The sequence below is a fragment of the Nyctereutes procyonoides genome, unplaced genomic scaffold (genome assembly GCF_905146905.1).
Source record: "Nyctereutes procyonoides isolate TBG_1078 unplaced genomic scaffold, NYPRO_anot_genome, whole genome shotgun sequence".
Classification (NCBI taxonomy): Eukaryota; Metazoa; Chordata; class Mammalia; order Carnivora; family Canidae; genus Nyctereutes; species Nyctereutes procyonoides.
This window is the reverse complement of record NW_026575135.1, coordinates 49,538,471-49,561,836: the sequence shown is the minus strand read 5'-3', so window position 1 is coordinate 49,561,836 and position 23,366 is coordinate 49,538,471. Positions and strand designations below refer to the sequence as shown.

Here is a 23,366-nt window from a genome sequence, read left to right as displayed (position 1 = left end):
AATTTGGGTGCTTTCTGATGTTTGACAAGCCTCTGGTGTGTTAATCCATGAACTGAGGAGAACTCAGGGTCCCCTGTAAAGAAGAAGTTCATGCTTTCTCCCCCCCACCCTTTTCTTCTTTCTCTCTCTTTCTTCTTTGTTTTCCCCTTCCTTCCTTCCTTGAATTGGAGAATAACTAATGGGTGTGAAAGAATAAGCAGAACTGGAAAAGCTTAAAAGTTGTGAACAGGACGACAACACTGAAATCTGAGAGGTGAAAACTAAGTGACAAAGTGGAAGCCTAAAGGAGGTGAACGCAGCAAACATTGGGGTTAGGTGATATGGTTCTAGGCTGTTCGGGCACTGAGTGTGCTGAGATGGGCCTGGACAGGCTGGACCTCCAGCAGGTCCACCTCCTCTGCCACATACGGGAGCCCTGGAGGAGGGGTCTGCATTGGCCGTCCTCCTTGTCTATCCATGTTGTTTGTTTTCCACAGACTGAGTATAGACATGCTTGGTGAGATGACATGGAACCTAAGAAAATAAAAACACTTAGATGTTGCAGACAAATCAAAATTTATTGAGACAGACAGAAATGCACCTACTCAAGGACTACAGTTAAGCATTTACTATTAACCAAAGAGTCGTGTTCACATTCCAGATAAGTCTACGTGGAAAAGCATTCAGAATTTACTAGATTTTTCTACATCACTATTTCACCTACCATAGGGACAACAAAATGACACTCAGGATTTGGTGGGCTCTCATTACAATGCTACACATTAAACAGGGACAAACATCAGTGACTTTGAGAAAAAGGTATAAAAAGACCAAAACCACCCACTGTAGAAAGGGCTCTTAGATGTTACTGTACAATGTGGTCAAGGTGAAAAAACAAAACCCAAATGTGAATGGCATTCTGGGAAAAGTAAGGGGCAGACCTGGACAGATACATAGTTGTTCACTGCTGGGTGTGGGGCCACGGGCATAAAGAAGGGGGAATTGATAATAAAATCTCAGATTGAGCAGTAAGGTATTACCCATGCCTTGAATATCTGTGGAAACAAAAAGATATTAATATCCCAGATAGCTAACCAGGGTAGAAGAAAATTCTGAGATTTAAGGTGGATGCTGAGGAAACAGTACTAAATAAAAGAACTGTTTGTGGAATAAGAATAAAGCTATTTACTAGAGAGTTTCCAAAAGTGAGTTAGCAAGGATTCAGTTCAATACCTGTCTCAAAAAAGGGAATGCATTATCACAGTATTTTTGTTTAGTCAAGATTTTTATGCATACTTAGTTGCTAGCAAAAGGACTCCTGCCCAAAAAAGAGGGAATCACAAATTCTACTTCTAAGGTTAGGGTAACTAGAAAATCGAATCTTTAGTACTTTGGAAAAGTAGTAAAGCCCTTTAAAAAGCTAACGCTGTCACGCCAAAGTGAGGCATGAAAAGTGGTGTTAGTGTTGCTCTGTTGATTTGGGGTTCCAGTCTTAGGAGGGCTTTTCATTTAATATTTTAATGAATCAAAGTATCTTCTTGGAATATCTTTGAAAACGAGCATCTCGTTACCTTACTGGGATCTGACTGCTGAGCCCACTCTTCTCCATCATTAAGTTAATGCTAAGAATCTTTAAGTGTCATCTTAATTTGACACTTGTCATAAGATAATTAGGCAAATTAAAATCAGTGGTTCTCTGTTCCTACAAGTTTTTCCAAGTGAAATCAATTTGTCGATTTTAATTTGTTCTCTTGTGTGCTTTTCCAAGCTCAGAGAAGACAGTAACGATGGCTGTCTTTGATGGTCTAAACTGAAATTTTTTAATATGCCTGGATTCTCTTATATACTCTATTATGATTTAGCTGCAATTAAGCACCTGTTTTTCAATTACGATCTCCGTGTTTTGTTCAAGTGAGGAAAAAAATTGAAACAGAGGTGATGAAGTAGACACCCCAGTACAGAGATCGCCCCTGTTCTCTCTATACCTAGAGCCTGGTGGTACCCATGTCTATCAGGCCAAAGAAGTTTATTATACCATGTATGTTCATTTCTCATCTGAGATTAACTCTAGGAATGATGCCACCTTGGCCAATGCTAGGATTGGAAAATGCTGGTTTGAGGCAGGTTGGTAAAGTACAAAGAATTGGTCAATTTGAGGTGGGGGAGGGATTGGTCAGCTGCCATGGTGACCATGGTTTGGCTGAGTATATTTTTTGCCTGGTGGATGGGCTGGAGCTCAGGAGGAAAGGAAGATAAACAAATGTGGGCCAGAGAGCCTCACTGAGGGGGGTGCTGACTAGGGTAGCCAGGTATTTGGAAACCAGCTAGGGCAGGAACCTAAGGGTCTGAAGAACTGAACCAAATGGGGCCACTTTGAAGATTATTCTTTGGTACTTAGATCTGAGCCAGCTTGATGGGGACAGAAGTCCTTGAAATGATAGTGATGATGACCCTACCAAATTTGGAGACAGACTGGAATTATGAGCTCAATTAGGGTAAAGAAACACTGGTGGATGGCTTTCTTCATTAATATCTCGACACTTGTGCAGGTGCAGCGATTGGCGGGGCGGGGGGAGGAGTTGGGGAGATAGATAGCTCTTAAAAATCCAATCCTAGCTTCTGTGTGCTATGATGAAGTTCTTTTTGGCCTTTATCTGGGATTTTTTTCTTTAGAAATGAAGTGGTCTAAAATCTGTATAGCTTATGTGCCCTCGTTATGATGGCAGATAGCAATGAGGCAAAAGCAAATCACAAGGTTAAGAATCCTGAATTTTCTTGTGCTAAGGAACACTGTGGTATTGCCTTCTCAGAGGGCAGGGGATTATATATGCCTTGGGAAAAGCCCTTGTGTAGGTGGGGAAGGGGAGAACCTGTGGCAGACAGGATTGCTGTGGCCCCCAGGGTGGGGGCCTTTGAGCTGAGATGAACGAGATGGCTTGTGAAGTTGCCCATGTGGGAGTCTCATGGCTTCTGCAGGAAAAGTGATTTCAGGGACAGAGACTTATGCAAATCAAAGGGCTTCCAGTAACTCTCCTAATGCATAGGGAAAGGAATCTCAGGCTGCAGGTGCTGTTAGTGCAATAAAGGACTTTGATACAAATTTCTTATTCCAGAAATTGTGATCCAGGTCTGGACAAGCTGACAAATTTATAATAGTTTTTCAAATGAGTTTTTAGAAGATACTGAAACACTTTTTCTGAGAGGTGTGTGTGTGCCTTGTACACATATACAGTCTACTCTGTATGTACATACATATTTATGCACATACAGAGAAGCATCCGGACACCATTTTTAATAAACTCAATTCCCCAAAGGAACTCTTGACTGAATTAAGGCTGTTGTTCATAGGAAGCCAGATATAGTGATATGAAAAACTTTAACTTTTAATTGTTAACACGAGGGGTGGTGGGGACCGGGGGGGGGGGGCTTAGAAAGTACAGTGTGGTGTGTTTTCCACGACATCTACAGGACACAAGAAAAGCACTTAGACACCGTAAGGCCGGGAACCATGCTGGAATAACCATTGGTGTGGGTAATCAAAAAGCATCTTTGACGTTTACAAGGTGGGGGCTCCCTGCACTGTCAGAATCCCACATACATCACATGCTCGTTAGCAAAAATCTCACGGGAGGGAAGGAGGCTCTAATTCAGCCAGCCAGTCCCCTGTCTAAAACACAAAACACAACACCCTTCTTCCCACACAACTGTATGCATAACCAGAATGCTCTGGGGACAAGGAGTGATCTTCCAAACCTCGGGTCAGGTACAGAGAGCAACAATGGAGAAGAGGCCTTGGTGCTGTGGAGTCTTAGATACAAATGCAGGAGTAGGAAGTGACTTGGAATTCTGTGCCAACCTCGTGTCCTCTTCCTTGTGGGGACTACCATATGTAGCCGACCTCATCCTCTTTGTCGTCGTCCTCATCCTCATCATCCTCTGTCACTGCTCGGGTGTGCACCCTCAGCTTCCCCAACTTGTCCTTTGGTCCCAGCTCCCGTTCATCATCTAGATCATCCAGCAGGACCACGGAGCCGCCACTGCCGAAATCCCCTGAGGTCTCCTGCTCCTCTTCTGAAAGAAGAAGAAAGAAAAGATGGGAGGTTAGTTGCTGCTTATACCTCCTGACCGTAGGAGTGGTTCCTTTTCATGTGACTTAACTGTAGGGAGAAACCATGCAATTTACTCTCTGAATATTGGAGCATCTCTGCCTAGATGGGGTTAGTCTACATGGCATGGACCATGAGCTCTGAGAGCCCCTGAATTCTTGAGATGCTGCTACCTTCCTGGGTAGAACGTTGAGCAGGGGGGTGGGGAGGGGCTATCAAAGTCATGCTCTGTCAAAACAAAAACAAAAACAAAAACTGATCCAATCCACTACTTGTGGTGAGTTCCTGCTCCTCAGAAAGCTTGCTGTGCATAATCTCCTGTGACTTCGGGGGTATTGTGTTTCCACTGTAAACCTGTTGACTGGAGATCACAGATACCTCTAGAAAATTCTTCTGCCCAGATCTTTATACAATAAAGACCTGCAAGTCAACAAAGGTCATCATAGGGCTGATGCCAAAGTACTTACTCACCACAACTCACGGTGCCCTGTTTCCTGGAGCCAGCCAGCTCGTTGCCATATTTATCCACACACCAGCACTGCCCTGTGCTGCCATGGCATTGCGTGGCTTTGTAATAGCCCTCCTCATTACACCGAGGTATGAATGCTCCTGAGGGAATAGAAAGTCCAATTTGAGTCAGATGTGCACTGATACTCAGGGTTAATGCCCTCCATGAGAGGGAAGAGGGCTAACACATCCTGCAGAGCTAGGAGGGGGAATGGAGAGGTTGGTTATTACTTAGTCAAGATTTCCAGGGCCCTGGATTTGCCCAAGGTCTGACAGGATCCTTTCTTTGATGAGTTCTTATTGCTCCCTTTATAATATGAATGGGTACTACTCTTATTAATAACTTCTTAATGTTTTCCCAGTTTTATGGAGATAGAATGGATACGTAGCACTGTGGAATATCACGTGTACAGCCAAATTGGACTTATTTATGCTGTGAAATGATTATCGTAGTAAGTTTAATTAACATCATCGTCTCAGATTTAAAAACTTTTTCCTTTGTGATGAGAATGCTTAGGATTTACTGTCAACAACTTTGATATGGACCATACAGCATTGTTGACTATACTCCTCATGCTGTACATTAAATTCCTAGTACTTATTTGTCTTGTAACTGAAAGTTTGTACCTTTTGACCACATTTGTCCAATTCCCCCTCTCTATGGTAAACCAGTCTGATGTCTTTTCCTATGAGTTGTTGTTTCAGATTCCCCAGATAGGTGAGGTCATATGCTATCTGACTTATTTCACTTAGCATCTTATTCTCAAAGTCATTCCACATTGTCACAATTGGTTGGACTTCATCTTTTATGGTGTATAGTATTCTTTTTCTTTAAATTCAGTTAGCCAACTGATAGTACATCATTAGTTTCCTATGTAGTGTTCAATAATTTATCAGTTGCTTATAACACCCAGGGCTCATCACATTAATATTCTATTGCACACACACACACAATTATTTATTGATCTGTTGATGGACACCTAAGTTGTTTCCATATCTTGGCTATTGTAAATAATGTTCCCATGAATATGGGGTACAGATATCTCTTTGATGTAATGTTATTTCCATGGGATATATTCTGAGAAGTGTTAATTGCTGCATTATATGGTAGTTCTATTTTACATTTTTTATTTTATTTTTTTACATATTTTTTAATTAGAGTTCAATTTGCCAACATATAGCATAACACCCAGTGCTCATCCCATCAAGTGCCCCCCCTCCGTGCCCGTCACCCCCACCCCCCGCCCACCTCCCTTTCCACCACCCCTTGGTTCGTTTCCCAGAGTTAGGAGTCTCTCATGTTCTGTCACCCTTTCTGATATTTCCCACTCATTTTTTCTCCTTTCCCTTTTATTCCCTTTCACTGTTTTTTATATTCCCCAAATGAATGAGACCATATAATATTTGTCCTTCTCCTATTGACTTATTTTACATTTTTTAAAGAACCTCTATAATGCTTTCCATACTGGCTGCACCAGTTTGCATTCCCATCAGCAGTACATAAGGCTTCCCTTTTCTCTGTGATCTCACCAACATTTGTTGTCTATTGTTATTTTGATGACCACCACTGTAACAGCTGTGCAGTGGTATCTCATTGTGGTTTTGATTTGTATTTTCCTAATGATTAAAGATGTAGAGCATCTTTTGATGTACTTGTTGGCCATCAGTATGTTTTCTTTAGAATAGTGTCTATTCTGGAGTGCCTGGGTGGCTCAGTTGGTTAAGTATCCAACTCTTGGTTTCACCTCAGGTCATGATATTATGAATGGTATGAATGGTGAGATCAAGTCCACACCAGGTTCTGTGCTCAGCAGGGAGTCTGCTTGAAGATTCTCTACCTCTGCCCCTCCTCCCACTCTCTCAAATAAATAAATGAATCTTAAAAAAAAAGTCTATTCAGATATTCTACCCATCTTCAAATCAGATTTTTGTTGTTGTTGAATTGGGTGAGTTCTTTATACAGTTTGGATATTAATTCCTTATCAGATACGTGGTTTGAAAATATTTTTTTTCTCTGTAGGTGTTCTTTTCATTTTGTAGATAATTTTGCTGTGCAGAAGCTTCCTAAATTTGTTGTTGCTTGTGCTTCAAGTGACACATCCAAAAAATCATTGCCAAAACCCATGTCCAGGAGAGTTTTTCCTATGTTTTCTTCTAAGAGTTTTATGGTTTCCAGTTTTACATTTAAGTCTTTGACCCATTTCCAGTTAATTTTTGTGAGTTGTATAAGATAGACATCTAGTTTCAATTTTTTACATCTGAATATTCGATTTCCCCAGAGCCATTTATTTAAGTGACTGTCTTTTCTCTAATGAGAATTCTTGGCTCCCAAATTTTAGTTGACCTTACATACATGAATTTATTTTGGGGCTTTTGATTCTGTTCCCTTGATCTTTCTGTTTTTATGCTACCATGCCCTTTTGATGACTATAACTTTAAAATCAGGAAGTGTGATGTCTCCTACTTTGTTCTTCTTTCTCAGGATTGCTTTGGCTATTTGGGGTCTTTTTGGAATGCTTCCAATCCATGAACATGGGATTCCTTTCAATTTATTTGTGTGGTCTTTGATTTCTTTCATCAGTGTCATATAGCTTTTAATATATAGATCTTTCACTTCCTTGGTTAAAACATATCATCTCAAAGAAAATCTTTTTCATTTTAACTTGGATGCCTTTTGTTTCTTTTCCTTGCCTGACTGTCCTCACTAGGGCTGACAGTACTATACTGAATGGGAGTGTTAAGAGTGGGCACCTTTGTCTGGTTCTTGATCTTAGAGGAAAAGCTTTCAACCTTTCACCATTGAGTAGGATGTTAGTTGTTGTGTGTGGCATTTACTATACTGAGGTTTGTTCCTTTTATACCTAATTTATGTTGAGTTTTAATTTTTTAGTACTTTATTTATTCATGAGAGACACAGAGAGAGGCAGAGACATAGGCAGAGGGAGCCCAATGAAGGACTTGATCCCAGGACCCCAGGATCATGCCCTGAGTCAAAGGCAGATGCTCAACCACTGAGCCACCCAGGTGCCCCTGTGTTGAGTTTTTAAAAATCATAAATAGATGCTGAATTTTGTCAAACATATTTCTGCATTTATTTAGATACCACATTGTAGTAATGTTATGTATTTTGCATCCCAGGCTTAAATCCCATTTGATCATGGTAAGCAATTCTTTTAATGTACTCGTGAATTTGGTTTACTAGTATTTTATTGGGAAATTTTGCACCTATAGAGACTGGCCTATAGTTTTTTTATAATGTCCTTTCTGGTTTTGCTATCAGGGTAATCCTAGCCTTGAAATCAAGTTTGATAGTGTCTACTTTTCTTTGATTTTTTTTTTTCAGAAGAGTTTGAGAAGGTGTGGTAGTGATAATTCTTTAAATGTCTAGTAAAATTTCACCAGTGTTGGGGGAAGTGAAATTCACCAGTGAAGCCATCTGGTCCTGGGCTTTCCTTTGAACCACTAATCAAAAATATCCCAACAATTTCCTTAATAATAATTGATTTGTTGCTATTCTGGAATAAATACTACTGACTGAATATGCTGATCCTTTTGGATGACTGTTCCTCAGTGATTTACTAGATGATACAGGCATGTAGTTTTATTTCTTCTATTTTTGTAACAAGGTGACTAATGCAGGAAATGATTCTGGTATTATTCTTTGCCTACTACAGACATTTTGCATAAAATTTCTTCTCTGGACTCACTCATAAAAATATTTTGGGCATATAGTGCCTGTTTCTTTGGTTGTGGGGCAGTGAGTTTAGCATTTTGATTTAAATAGATTTCATGCATTTTCATACAGTTGGGTCTTCTGTTTCTTCCTGATCCAAGTGTGGTAATTCATAGTACTTGTTCAACTACATTTTCATAATTCTGTAAGTTGGGTTATAGCAGTGGTTGTCAAAGTGTGGTCTCAGGACCAGCAGGTGTACCATTACCTGGAAACATCTTAGAAAAGCAAATATGTGGGCCCCACCCCAGATCTGTTGAATCAGAAACTTTGAAAGCAGGGCCTAGCAAACTATGTTTTAATAAACCTTCCAAGTGATTCTAAAACATGCTGAAACTTGAAACCGTTGTCCCATATGTGAACTTACACTCCCGCTTTTAAATTCACAACTCTTTGGCAGTAGAAAAGGCTCAAATACTATTTCACTGTTATCTACATTATTCTTAATTTCACTTTATTTCCATAAAGGCTTTTAATTAGAAAATTTAGTGATTTTTTTAAAGTGCATTTATAGCTAAGTTTCACTTTAGTTGCTTTCACTTCTATATGTTTTTATTTAATTTTTAAAATTATATTCCACCTCCTAGTATGGGATTTGGGTAAATAATCTCATTTCTAGCTTTTATTTGTGTTGTAGTGAGTGAATTTAATCTGTGATAGGTTTTGGAGATTGTTTAGTTTTCTTTTATGGCATAATCCAAGGCAAATATTCTGTGTTTGAAAAGACTATATATTCCACGCTTATATACAGGAATACATGTATGTGAATGCTAATGAATCATGTTATTTGTTTCTCCTATGTACTTAAGCTAAGTTTCAAGAGGTATGTTAATGTGTCTGATTACAATTGAAGATATGACAATTCCTCCCTGCAGTTCTGTTTTGTTTTAAAGTTATGGGCATACGATAATATGGTAAAATAAAAAGGAACATTTCAACAAGATGATACTCTGTTTTTAGAATTCAAAAATAGGACTTTAGTCCATTTACATTTATTATGATTACAGATATGTGTTTGGTCTTTTTTCCTCCTTTCCTGATTTTTGTTGAAATGGTCAAGTTTTTAAAGTCCATCTTTTTCTTCTATTGGTTTAAAAACCAAATCTTCTATTTCCTTCTCTGTGGGGAATTTAATGACAAAGTTTAAAATTAACCTGCATTTTATTTCTGCTGAATAAACTAGAAACTTACCCCAAACACTTTTGGGGTAAAAAAAGTGTTACTTTTATTTTCACTCCCCTAAACAGTCTGAAATTTTAATTCTTGGTTGCTACAAAATATTTCTACAGGTCACATTTTATTTAGATTTAGCAGCATGTCTTCTTTTCCACAAATGGATCTAAATAATTCCTTCTGGGATTGTTTCTTTAGAGTCAATCCTTTGGTGATATTTTAGTAAGTCTGGGGTTAGTAAACTAAATCTGTGGTTTGAGAATACCTCTATCCTCACACTTGAATGCTCTGATTTTCAGTTTTGGTTTTTCTTAGGGGGTGTGTATGTTTCATGATTATGTGCTCATTCTCTATGGGAGAATACTCCTCAGTGTGACTGGAGTATTAACAGTGATGTGAAGACAAAGGCCTTTGCTTACCACTCTGGCTTTCTACTCTTCATTTTATTTCAGGTAATAGTAAAATCCCACTTGCTTCTGGAATTTATTTTGAACCTGGATTTAACCCCAGATCCAGGTGATTCTAGCAACTAGTCTAGACTAGAATAGATGACCAGGCTGTCAGAGATCAAATGGATAATCACAGAAAACCATTTGAGGTGGTGCCCACACTCTCAAGATCTCAGCCAGTGCGCGGCACCCCTAGTCTGCAGGGGGAAAGAGGAAGGAAAAGAAAACCAAAAAGCAGAGAGACTTGTGAACAGATTTTCAATCAAGGTCTGCAAAGGAGAAGAACTACCAGAAAGCTGGGAAAATACTGATCCTTCTCCTTGTGCTGCAGTTGGAAAACAACAGCACTTGGTAGATGGAAAAAATAGCCTCCAGGTTGGTAAGAAGCAGGTGTTGCTCTAAATCTATAATGTAATAGAATTACCTTTTTTTTTTCTAAGTAGGCACTAATTATAACTGATTGTTGTTGCTTATTTTTTAAATTCAAATGTCCCTGAAAAGACATTTTGAGATTTCCCCATGCAAAAAATAATGTGAAAGAAGGTCAATGATAATTTTATGAGTCATCAGAGAGATGTGATAAACTTTAAAACTAGGTAGGATTCATGGTAGGACAAAAGTAGGCATTTTATTCGCATAAGCTGGGGAAAATGGAAGATGAGACATTTTATCTCAGACTACATACCTTATAAATGTCTCATTCATTCTCAGTCAAAAGATATCCATTGCCAATGAAAATAAAATTTTAAAAATAGATTTCTACTCATAACTACCTTAGGTACATCACTTAAATCCCAAATAACCTCCTACATGGAAAATCAGATAAGTGAGCACAAGCCCTTGCACTGGAAAGATCTATGGAAGGAAGGAGCCAGCCAGTTTGCCTCACATCAGAAAGACACCTTTGTCTTTTTTGAACCTAGGTCCACACAGGTCAAAATAACAGCTTTGGTGTTCTTTCTGAGTCGAATAGGGGGCGTTATCAGAAGTGGAACGTCTGAGGCAAACCAATGAAAAAAAGTAACTTTCAAAAGCAGAAGGAAGAAAGAGTATTGAGATACTGAGATGACCCAAAAATTGCCAGGGTTCACAGACTGCCTACATTTGACAATTGGCAGAAAACTTGCCCATTTTCTTTAAGTAAATAGCAAGCTGCTTAAGGAATGCACCTGGTTCTTACTGCTTAACAAGAATACTTCTGAATTACTGTATTGCCACTGTCAGCTCTCTTTAAAAATCAAGGAAAGCAACACAGACTCCTTTTTTCAGCAAACAAATGAGGTTTAGCATTCTCTGCAATGGCCTGGTCTGAATGCCATGACTTCCGTGTCCCGCCACCCCCCCCCCCCCCCCAAGTGCTGGAGACAGAGGACATGCAGCTGCAAGGGAACACTTCAACAAACCAGCATTTGGAACCTTTACCTCTGCCACAGATTGGCACGTCAGGGGCAAAAACCCAGTTAACATTCGAATACAGAAGAAAAATATGCTTTCCTCTACAGATTAGTATGCACATTGAAATCAAGAAATGCATTTAAGCACACTCAAGTCTTTTGAGCCTTCTCTGATAAACACAGAAGAGGGTACAGTTCATCTTCCTCCTTAAATAAATGGACAACTTGATCTGGGGAATAATTCTGGAATTTACAGACCAAGTAAGGGAGGAGTAGAGATGGTGCTGGATCCCAGCCCTTGCAGCCCTGCGCATGAGTCCTGAGCTAACAGGGTAGGCGGCATTTCTCAACCAGCAGCCCAATCCTCAGATTATGTCTGGCCAGCTGTCTGGGGATGAAGCGAGACATTTCTTTCAGAAAACACTGATACCTAATTGAATAACCATTGCTGTGGCTCAATATTACAAGAGACGTGGATGTTTTAATTAGTTGTTTAAACAAGTGACAAGAAATTGTACTTACCCAACAGGCTTTTCCCCTTGCTCAGCTTCTGAATCCTGTTCATTTCATTCTGGCAAGGGAGACCTAAATAATAATTTATGAAAGTCAGTTTCCAGATGGTGCGGGACATAATCTCTAATGATTGGCTTCACTCTTGACGTGAAATATATACAATGACACACCTGGGACTGGAATTACTCCATATGCTGTTATTATAGAACAAAACAAAATCAGGCCATTACTGTTACTAATTTATTTTAAAAAAATCTTACACCACAAAGTATTTAAATAGTACTTTGGGGCTACTTGCATCGTATAGTTTTTCTGCCCACCTTCAACTCAAGGAAATGCTAGGTGCCAACTAGGTGATCTGATAATAGACACTTTAATCAGGTGAGAACCAGGATCAAAGCTTCCTCATGGTTAAATGTCCTGAGTGCATACATCAGAGCCACTAACCAGAGGAAGGGTGACAAATACTTAATCTACCCCAGGTCTTGCTCCAGGAGAGAATGAGAATGGCTACTTCAGACTTTCTGGCTCAGTATGCCCAGGAGAGTAAAACACAGGCCTCATGGGACAACTATGAAACTATCCAAGAGATTGAATATAGAAAAGTGAAACCTTGATTCAGCTCTGCCATCTCATAGCTCAGTGCTTTGGGCAAGTCTCCTCCATTATAAAATACCTGTTGTGTTTTTTTTTTTAATTTTTTTATTGGAGTTCAATGTGCCAACATTCAGCATAACACCCAGTGCCCATCACCCAGTCACCCCCCCCCCCAAAAAAATAAAATACCTGTTGTGGTAAAAGATGGGTAGGGGGAGCTCCAAGGCCAAGTAGGGCATATGAGTGTGTGTGGTTCTCCTACAAATCCATTTTAAGCTTAAAGCAAGATGGCCTCACCAGTTCTTGAGTATTACCATGACTTTCCTGTGCAGATCCTGTGGCTGTAGGGGTAGGGGTGCTCTGCTATGTCTTCAAGAGCCTCCAGACTGTTCTGATTTTGAGGGCACTTGCACTATTTCTGTTCAAGAAACTTTGGGCCTGTAGGAAGTACCCGAGCATCTCTTTACATCTCTTACCCCGTAGATTGCACATCACCACCCAGTCTGGTTTGTTCCTTGAGAAAAGCTAATATACCTTGTTAACTTTGACTATCAGAGAAAGAGAACTGAAAACAAGAAAGAGAAACAAATGCTATCTTTGAAGATTAAAGGTAGTATTTACTAGGACAAAGGTACCAGAAAATGTTCTAGAACAATAATCCTACAGAGTAGGCACTGTTATTATTCCTATTTTGCAAATAGAAAGGCATATCTTTGTGTGAAACCATAGGCATTTGGAAGACTGTTCCTGAAGACAGCACAAGTCACCTGCATTCACAGAAACATGGTTTCTGGAATTGAGGTCAGTTCCTCAAAGTGTCCCATGGTAAATGTAAAAATTCTGCTTCTCTTTCAGCAAAGAGACATGAATCAGACTGAGACCTACTAGAAACTGCTGCAAGAAAAGAGTTAAGAGCAAGACTGAACTCCAGAAGAATTCTAATAGAAAAAAATGGCTGCTGAGCAGATGATAAGAGTTACCAAAGACTTCTCTAAGTAGTCAAGGATGCTAAAAAGACACTGTGTGATACTGGAGCTCAATTCAGATAGAAAGACTCAAGGACAAAAATGACATTGAAGAAAATTAAACACTTAAAGAAAGGAAGGCTGTGTCTGAAGCCACAGAACTTATGTGCAACATGTATGTTACTGATACTCCTAAGGGAAGACTAATCAAATGGAACCAAAATTTTAATTCCAGAGCTTACAATGTATGACATGTCTCCAGAAAAAATCTATAGCCTGAGCCAAACTAATTCACGTCTGAGAAAATTCATGTCCTCAAAAGGGAAAAGAATAAGCATGGGTTCCCATTATTCTATAGCTAAACCCAGTGCTTGGAGAATCATGTTTAAAGATAACAGTACAAGAAACTCTGGCTGTAGGAAGTTTATCCTTAGCATCTTTGTTTCTGTATTTTTTTAAAGCAAATATTCAAGTGGTATTTCAAGGGTTATAATTCCAGTGAGAATTCTAGAGGAAAAAATATCAAAAACAAAGTGTGCTCTCAAAATTTTCTGGGGCCTAAGAAGCACTTAGTCTTTCTTACTTGTAGAATAGCTACACATTTATCCTCATAAAAATACCACATACCTATAGTACCTATGGTCTATGGCTAAAAGAGTGCCTTGGAGAAAAAATTTAGTTTTGAGTACATAACATACATTAATCAATAGTAAATATGAAGAAATGTGGGGAACAAATAGAACTGGTTCTGGGTCAAGGAGGGAGGTGGTGGGAACCAACAAAAAATAAAGAACCTTACTTAAGAGAGAAATGCACAAAATGAGAAACAAAAAAGGAACTACAAAACAAAAATTTTAATGGTACTTGGCTCCACTTCTACTTAGATGCCATTATATGCCATGCAAGGGGGGTCTGACCTCCTTCAGCTTTTGGTCAAAGGGTGGCCCACGCAAGAACATCCACATGGCACAGTGACCACCTCTGACTCTTGGTAAAGGCAGTAACTTCACTCTCAGGGTCCTGCCGCCACACCTCTGAGGTAAGCCCTAGCACTGAGACTTTGCTTATTTTTTTTTTTTAAGATTACTTATTTATTCATCAGAGACACAGGCAGAGGGAGAAGCAGGCTGCCTGCGGGGAGCCTGATGCTGGACTTCATCTCAGGATCCCAAGATCAGGACCCAAGCCTAAGGCAGACTCTCAGCACTGAGCCACCTAGGCATCCTGAGACTTACCCAAGGTTCAGCTTAGCCTAACTAAGCAAAAGTCACATGATGTCTTATGGACTCAAGCCTAAAGCTATCTTAGTATTGAATCACTCCAAGTATTTCTATTAAGATAAGAACATGGCTATCATTTGACACTGATTTGGAAATACTAGCTGATAGCATGGGAAAACAGAAAGAGAGGAGGTATAAAAATAGAAAAATAAAAAAATAATCACTTAGCAAAGGATACGATTGTATACCTGAAAAATCAAAGGAAACCAACCAAGATAATTACTCCAAACAAAAGAAGAATTTAGTAAGGTGACTGCAAACAAAATTGATACTGAAACAACCACCAGCAAGGACATATACTAGGAAAAAATCAATTTCATTTACAAGGAGAATAAATATAAGGGAAGTATAGTATCAGTGAGAATAAAACTTAAAAATGTAACTCCATTGGTTAACAGATGCTGTTGTAGAATAAAAGGATTAAATATTACATAGCTATCAATTTTCTCTAGAGTCCTCTTACTTTGCTTGCTTCTAAAGTTCAAAGAGTTCAAATACAAAAGGCATAACAATAACATAAGAATATCCAGGAAAAATCTGAAAGAAAAATGAGTGGCAGGAGAGGGTGGCTCCGCAAGATGTAGGACTAGAGGGATCTACATAAAGAAGCTCTATATACAATAAGGGAGAATTCACATTAGAGGAGGAAGATGGGTTAGTCAAAACTAGAGAGGTAACTGAAGGGTCGGCTGGGACCCTACTTGACCACACACTGAAAGAATCTAAAGTGATAAAAGATTTCAGCAACCAACCAACCAACCAAAAGATACTGAGGAAAACACAAACACAAAAGAATTGCTTTAGTATTTCATTGTACGAAATACCTTTCTAACCTTAATGTAAGCCTTCCATCAAAGGTGGAGAAACTTTTCATTTTTCCATTTAAAAATTTTCTTCCTAACAAAAATGTACCAAGTCAAAGTTGGGGGGAAAAATATTTGCAATACATGTAACCAGAAGAGGACTAATGTCCTCCATTTAGAGAAAATTCCTAAAAAGACCAAAAATGACACCACAGAGAACTAGGTATTCTTGATAAGAATAAAAATTGGTATAGTCTTTTTTGGAAGGGGAATTGGAACTATTACCTAAATTAAAAATGCACATGCCCTCTGCCTAGTAATTCTGCTTTTAGGAATGTATCTTGTAGTCTTATAAACAAATACATGTACTTTACCCTGAGTGCCCTTTTGTAATGCCTACATTTTCTGCTCTGTGTATAGCGACTCTGAACACATGCGGGCATACACACACATCTAATTTTAAAACTGTAATATTCTTCAATAAAAAAATAAATAAAATAAAACTGTAATATTCATAGCCATCTTCCTTCCATTCCTGGGGGCGGGTTCTCACAGCCATGCTTATAGTAGATGATCCATAGTACCTGATGCTTGCTATGCCAGAATTGGGGCTTGAGACTGGAATTCAGATACAAGCTACTCATGGGTAGTCCACTTAGCTGTGGATCACCACACCTGTGTTTATAACTGTAGGAAGTGAAGACAGAAGAAGTAAAGGCCAGACCATGTGGCCCCTCCAGGAGACTTAGAGTTCCTGCCTCTGGATTCCTAAGAGGCTGTAGGGAAACCATGACATAAGATACTCCTGTATTCCCCTCAAATCTTATCTCTTTCCTAAGTTAGCTGGAGTTTGTCCAAAACGTGCTTGCCTATGAGATTTGAAGTAAATCCATATTTACCCTAGAGAAGCTGACAAGAGACCTTCTCTAAGGGGGAGCATGGGGAAGTCATGTGACAAGGGGAATTACAGTACTTTTACATTTGTACAGTATTTCTCACATTAAGGATCTCAGAGTGATTTGGGGAGTTATATAACAAAAGTTTCTACACTCATTTTACAGATGAAATAGCTGAGGCACAAGATGGTTAAGAGATATTCCCAAAGGGAGACTGAGGAAATGGACTTTTTCATTATGTTCTTGGGTTTTCTAATATACGATAGAAATAAATGAGAAGAAAAGAGTCTGGGTCTGCCATTCAATTGGCTGAATGTCCTTCTGCGTGCTGACCTCCGCCTGCCTCCCTAGTATGTGATATGCAGGCCTTCCATGCCCAGGGTGGCTGCCCTGAGCTCCAGACACGCCCCTTCTCCTGCCTTACCTCCAGGCTTCTGGAAGCAATAGCACCACTCATTGTTGGAGAGCTTGCCATCCTTGAAGGAATCACAGGAGTTGAAGAGAGGCTTGATGCAGGGCTCATACTTATCCAAGTAGATGGCATTGATCTCTGAGTGGTCAAGCAGGAGGTCATAGTTCATGTCCAACTTGTTGAACATCCAGCCTAGGGAGTCCTTGCAGATTGGCAGGATGCTGGTGTCAAATCCTGTGGAGAGAAGGGTACATCTCAGGCAGCCACCAAGCCTGGGCTGGCCCCACCCAAGAGGAAGCCCAGGGCCCACCTCCAACCATCCTTTCCTGAGGCTAGAGGCACCCTACTAGAAGATATTGTTGGTTGGGGGTTTTAAATAAAATCACTTAAAATGCCCTTAAACAGAAGTCAGCATTTGAGGAAAGTATGTCCCAAAGGGAACCAGTCCCCAACACTAATTCATCTGTGATGTAAATATGAGTTTTCATTTACCAGACTTGCTTAAAACAAGGGTATGGCCCAAAGGAAGAGTACAAACAGGGTAAGTAAAAGGAAAAACTTATAATTCTGCAGGCTATACTTTTATATTTAGGGGAAAATATTTGAAAAACCAAAACAAAAACTATTGTAAAAAAAAAAAAAAAGATGGCAGTAGAATGAAACTATATAGCACAATCCAGCGGCACTGATTACGTCCCAAAGGACTGTTAAATCCAAGCAGTCTGAACATTAATGGGAAAACAAGCCAGGTACCTGCCTCTGTTCCCCATTCTTCTTTTCTGCAGTCCCCTCAAGAGATACATGATATGGAATCCAAATTGACTCAGACAATAATTTCTTTCTTATTTCCCTGGGGGAGGAGGGGTAGTTTTCTTAAAGAATTATTTGTTTCCACAATGGGAACCGTATGCACTAGAATAATAACACTTTGCTTAACACTCAGGATATTGAGTCTACTGTAGACAACCCCCAGAGAGGGCCTGCCCCAAATCTAAAATTGGTCTTTCTTTCAGAATCAAAAGCACTATGCAATTTTGAGTTGTTCCATAAGTTGGATTTGTAGAAGTGGTTTTATTTTCCCAGGAAAATTTCGATAAAAGTTCACTTCTGTGTTATTTAAGGTATGCCTCTAAGTGCCTTATTTTTAATTATCTCACTGAAAACTTCTATGAGTCCTTGAAAATGCTGTATCCCCTCTACCTTACAGATGGGAAGAAAAAAAAAAATCAAGGCTTAAGTTATTTGTTCAGGGTTTGGGCTTGACCTGTGAGCTGGGCTTCCAAGGCAGTGGCCCTGCCCTGAATATACATTCTCAATCCCTCTTCTCCCAGAGTTGCCTCTACCTCACATGATCCTCCTACCCTGAGGACATCCAGCTGGCTTGGGGGCCATGCTTGAGGATGGGCAGCGCAAGGCTGGTGGTACAGCGGCCATGACTAAGGTCCTAATGCAGTTGACTGCCCACTCTCTGCTTAGCAGGGGCGGTTGGTGAGGGGTACCTATGTGCATTACCAGTCCATGCTTGAAGGATGTAGGACATATAGCAAAGTGCATAAACCCTTTTAAAAGCCCCTCCCCTGCCTTTTTTTAAAAAAGGGCCTATACTGTCCAGAAACCAGTAAAGTTTGTGCAGCACCACCACCTCTGAGCTCTCCTAGAACCCTTTGCTTCCTTTTACTGTCAGTTCATCATTTCATTAGATGCTAAGCTCCTCAAGGGCAGAGACTGCCACAAGTAGCCTCCGCCAGTGCAAGCACGTAGGAAGTGCTCAGTGAAAGCATTTGTTAAGAGAAGTTCTCCAGCTACTGCAGTTTGGCCCTTCCAACATAAAAATCAATTTTTATTAAAAATTAAAATCAATTTTTAACTTTATTCCCATTGATACTTTAGACATGCCCTAGAAAACTTGCCCCGTCTCAAGGAAAACTTGGGGACAAAATGTGGCCTGTTCTTTGAAGGTCGTGATTGAACAATCTCTATGATGAGGATGTCCTTAGGGCTGCTAAGGAAAGCAAGATGATTTACTCTGACACGAAATGGCTCCACAGTTTTATATAGAATATATTAGGTAATATGCATCAATTTTATAGGATATTAACATTTTAATACATGGCAAAGAGAAGCTTACTGCTCACTAACCACCAAAGAGAAGTGCCAAGTTTGTTGGGCAGTAGTTAGTCTAAAGGTCAAGCCCCATCCCCCAATGCCCATTTGGAAGGTTCTAGAGAAAAGGCATCTGCATCTGTTATCAAGAGGTGGAGGGAAGAAAATAGCCCTTCTCGTCGGCCCCAAGCATGTGGGACTTGTAGGATCTGTGGTTTCTTCTTCATAACTCCTAAACTGGTAAAAACATCTCTCCCTCCTATGGCCTTGTGGGCTAACCAAGCCTTGTTCCTTTATATTCCCTTCACCGCAATTGCTTCAGGACATCAAACCTAAAAGCCTCTTTGGGGACTCAATTTGCTTCTGGCCAAGGGCAGGTCTTTTGCTAGTTCCCCAGCTGTCTGCAAAGGAGTGTCCTGGGACTTGAGGCTGCAAGGAGCAGCTCTCTGCACATCAATCTGCTCTTCCTTGAAAGGTTGTTCAGAAAGCCCGAGGGCCTGGCTGCTCCTAGACGATTCCAGGGAAAACTTCCTCTAGACCATCTGTGAATTAATTGTTCACAAACTCCCAAGGAAGCCTCTGGCAGGAATGGAAGAAGAAGAAACTATCTTCTTCTTTTCCACAGACTCAACCACCTGAAACCACTCTTTGGATACTTAGATCCTGAGGAGCAAGATCCAAACTAGTGAAAGAACTGGTCCCCTAGATCAATATTCTCCACCAGCAAATATAGCTACAAGCTTCAAAGAATAACTCAAAATTAAGGCGATCATTTGCATGCTGGCCAAAGTGGTTAAGTCTAGATCCCAACAATTGCAAAACTCTAGGTCACTGAACAGCTGTGTTGTTGAGTATGACAGTCTGAGCCAATGGAACACATTGTGGAGAAGCTTACCCTCAATGGTCTTTGAGTTCAAGGCACTGAGAGACTCCAACAAGGTACAAAGATGCTGACCCACTCTGAGTTTTCTCTTTAACTTATGAAGAGTCTCCAAATATATGCTCTGCCAATGCACTCAAGGAGGAGGGGATAAATTATCAAAGATATACAGTGTTGCTTATAAAAGTTGAACATCAGGAATGACTTCAACACTCCAAAACAGAGGTCTGATTAAATAAATTATGCCTGTAACTTGGGATTCTATGTAAGCTGTTACAAAGTGTAATACTGCTCAACAAAATAGAAGGTCCAGGTATGCTGCAAGGTGATATAAGGTCATAAAACAGCCTGTGAAGTGTGTGTTGTATGTATATACAAAGACAGAGATGATTTTTTTTCCTGTATGGAAAGGAAAAAAAAAAAGGAAGTATATACCACAACATGCTTACAGTTGTTAAATAGTTTAAATAGTTTTTGTATTTTTATATACCCTTAATGTATTTTCCAAAATCTCTATACTAAGCATAGGATAGTTTTGTGGCCAGACTTTAAAAAAATGTAAGTTGTTATATGGAAGAAGGGAAAATGCTTTGGATTCAAGAAAATATGTTAAGTCAGTGTGTACGTTTAATGTACTTTCTTTGATTACCCGAAAGTGCTATTGCTAAATCCACAGGGTCCAGTAACTAAGGAAACACGGTACATAAAATGAACTAAATTCATGACAGTGAGGTGGTCTTACTGCCTTGGGCTCCATCAGAGCTGGTGGGCTTGATGACTCTGTTGGCATCCTCGTGAAGGGCTCCAAACCAGTCTTTCAGCCGGGAAGCGAGGTTCCTCAACTCCTTATCCGTGCAGGCTGCAGAAGAACAAATGGAAGAAACAGTGACTTTCCCACGGACTTTCCCCATGGACTTTCCTCTCATTAACTCTCTGGCCTCAACATGCAATGCCATCCACAAAGCCACGCTCAAAACAAACCTCCCTCTCCAACCATGATGCAACCCCTTAGCAGCCGCCACCCCCCCCCCCCCCCCCAGCGAAAACAGCCCAAAGATGCTGCCATCACAGGTAAGGAGCTCGACAGAAAACCGAGACTCCTGGGGTAAACCACATTGTTCAGAACTGAATCTGGATGCCTCTGAGCTGTTAAAATCAATGCTAATGGTCTCACAGTTGTGCACCAGCCTCCAAAGACTGTCACAGATCCCTCACGCTAACTCGATAGAACTTGCTGTAGCAGTTTGCCAGAGATCACATTTTCCACTATGCTCATGCCAAGAGATTAACACTCAGGAATAGCGAACATCCTAGGCTGCCTAGAACTCTGAAAGATCCCAGTAACAACAGATTATAAATTTTATTTTATCCCAAGGTTGGGATTTGTGCATGTGGTCTATTTTGCTGGCCTTCTGGTAGACTAACTTGACTTTCCCCTACAGACATTTGGATGCCACCTTCATGCAAGAGTCCTTTCTATTTGCACACAGCCCATCTCTAACTATGAGGCTCCTCTTTGGGGTTCATCATAGGAACTGGAGCCAAGGAATACTCTGTTTGAAAACAGGAAGAAAACCTAGATGGATGGATGGGTAGGAGGGTGCAAGCTCTGTGACGGTCTCTAGGGTGCTGAAGTAGGGCTTGAGAGGAAAATCCCCAAAGGAGGAACAATGATGTGGGTAAGGGAGCTGATCCACCCTCCCTTCCAGATATTACCCAAATGCCGGGTATAGAAAATTCTGATGAAGGGTCCAGGCCGTGGCCTACTGCCAAGGGGTGGAAAAACCTGCCTTTAGCATCTGGAGGGGCAGAAATTGGAGACCCAAGCAGCCAAAATTCCAATAAGAAGGGACAAAGACACGGGCATTGAGGGGGGCACTTGACAGAATGAGCACTGGATGTTATGCTATATGTTGGCAAATTGAACTCCAATAAAAAAATATACAAAAAAAAAGGGACAAAGACATGAACCCCACAACTGTCTTTTTGCAAATTCTAAAGCTACAGGAGCCAGGCAGCACAGAAGCCAAGCAAAACACCATTATAGCACTGAACCAAGTTCTGAATATCTCATGGAGCTGATGGGATGCAAATAAAGGCTGGACTGCCAGTCTAGACAGATCCCCAGCATCAGGCTGTCTACTGAAAGGTATGGGGGCAAAGAGGAATGAGTAGACAGTCTTGCCAAAACTCCAGTCCAGCCTTCAATCAATGCAGGCTCTCACTGAATTGAGGTCGTCAGCCTCCATCTGCCTCCCAAAGAAGAGAACAGTATCCTACAGATCTTCTCCCTCACTTTTACAACCCATGTCTGCTTTCGAGAAGGCCCATCTTTCCTTAGCCTGGAGTTTGGGGCTTGATGGAGAATACAGCCAAACTTCCCAGATCTCAGGTGGAAAGTTCTTCCTGACTCTCCATTTGACTAGGGGATTGGGGGGAGAGGTGTGGTGAGCAAGCCCAGGCTGAGTCTGTAGAATCTTAGTGCTCCCATAACTGCTCTCCTCATTCCAGCCAGGATCCAGATCTATACTCTGTAAGGCATGGAGGGTATGCATTATTCATATTCATGTTATTAAGGACCTCAAGATGCTTAGCCTTGCTTTTAACAACCAGGACACGACTGTATCCTAAAACACCAGCCAGGTAATGGGACTAAGACCTGTCGTTTCCAGGCAGCAAAGTAGAACAGCTCTGTGCTCACAGTGCCCCTGTAATGAATCCCAGCTTTACTACTTCCTCACTGTCTGACCCTAAGAAGTCACTACTTCTCAGGACCTAGTGTCCTCCTCTGTAAACCTAGGGTATCATTATGTGGCCATGAAGTGGACCAAGTATGTAGAGGGCTTACATAGCACATGGTACATATCAGTTGTTCAGCACGGGCTATGATTTAATGGGAGGTTTATAGATAAGCCCCAAGAACACATCACAACATTCAGAAAGCCAGTAAGACAGACAAACCTCAACCAAACTGGCGTTGGCCACATAAGAGGCTGGGGAAAATGGATGCCTGCACTATCCAGTATAGCTGCCATGAGCCAGATGTGCCTATTTGCATTAACAATAATTTAAATAAATAAAAAAGTTAAAATCTAGTTTTCCAGTCACATCCACTGCATTCCAAGTGCTCCACAGTCACATATGGCTGGGGATACCATGTGGGATAGCACAAGTATAGAGTGTTTCCTCAATGCCAACTAACATCGGATGAAGTCAGCTATCCCTTTGGGATTTCCAACTTTTTGAGTTTCATCATGATATGATGTATCTGATACCTCCTGATACTCCTTCCCTTTGGTGTTTTAATTTTGGGAGTTTATTTTAGAGAGAGAAAGAGAGAGCATGAGCATGGGGGAGAGGGAGAGAGATTAAGATCTCATAACCCTGAGATCAAGACCTGAGCCGAAACCAAAAGGCAGACACTCAACTGCTCAACCGACTGCACCACTCAGGAGCTCCCATCCTCCTTTGGTGCTTACAGTTGGGTGGAGGAAGATCCCACAGCTGCTCAAGCCAGGAACCAGCATCTCATGCTAAGCCATGCACATAGCCAGAAGGGGACTGTGACTCAAGGGT

At 40.7% G+C, this 23,366-nt stretch overlaps 1 protein-coding gene across 1 annotated transcript in view; it reads right to left on the bottom strand.

Annotated features, from left to right (window-relative positions):
* Window positions 1–544: 544 nt before the first annotated feature.
* Window positions 545–23,366, bottom strand: part of SPOCK1 (SPARC (osteonectin), cwcv and kazal like domains proteoglycan 1) — a 487,945-nt gene continuing 465,123 nt past the window's right edge. The window contains exons 7-11 of the mRNA XM_055302768.1: window positions 20,533–20,649; window positions 16,820–17,041; window positions 11,864–11,926; window positions 4,557–4,694; window positions 545–4,050 (exon numbers count right to left, since the gene is read on the bottom strand). Coding sequence (XP_055158743.1) covers window positions 3,860–4,050; window positions 4,557–4,694; window positions 11,864–11,926; window positions 16,820–17,041; window positions 20,533–20,649 — 731 coding nt within the window. The 3' untranslated portion in view covers window positions 545–3,859. The remainder of the gene's footprint in view (window positions 4,051–4,556; window positions 4,695–11,863; window positions 11,927–16,819; window positions 17,042–20,532; window positions 20,650–23,366) is intronic.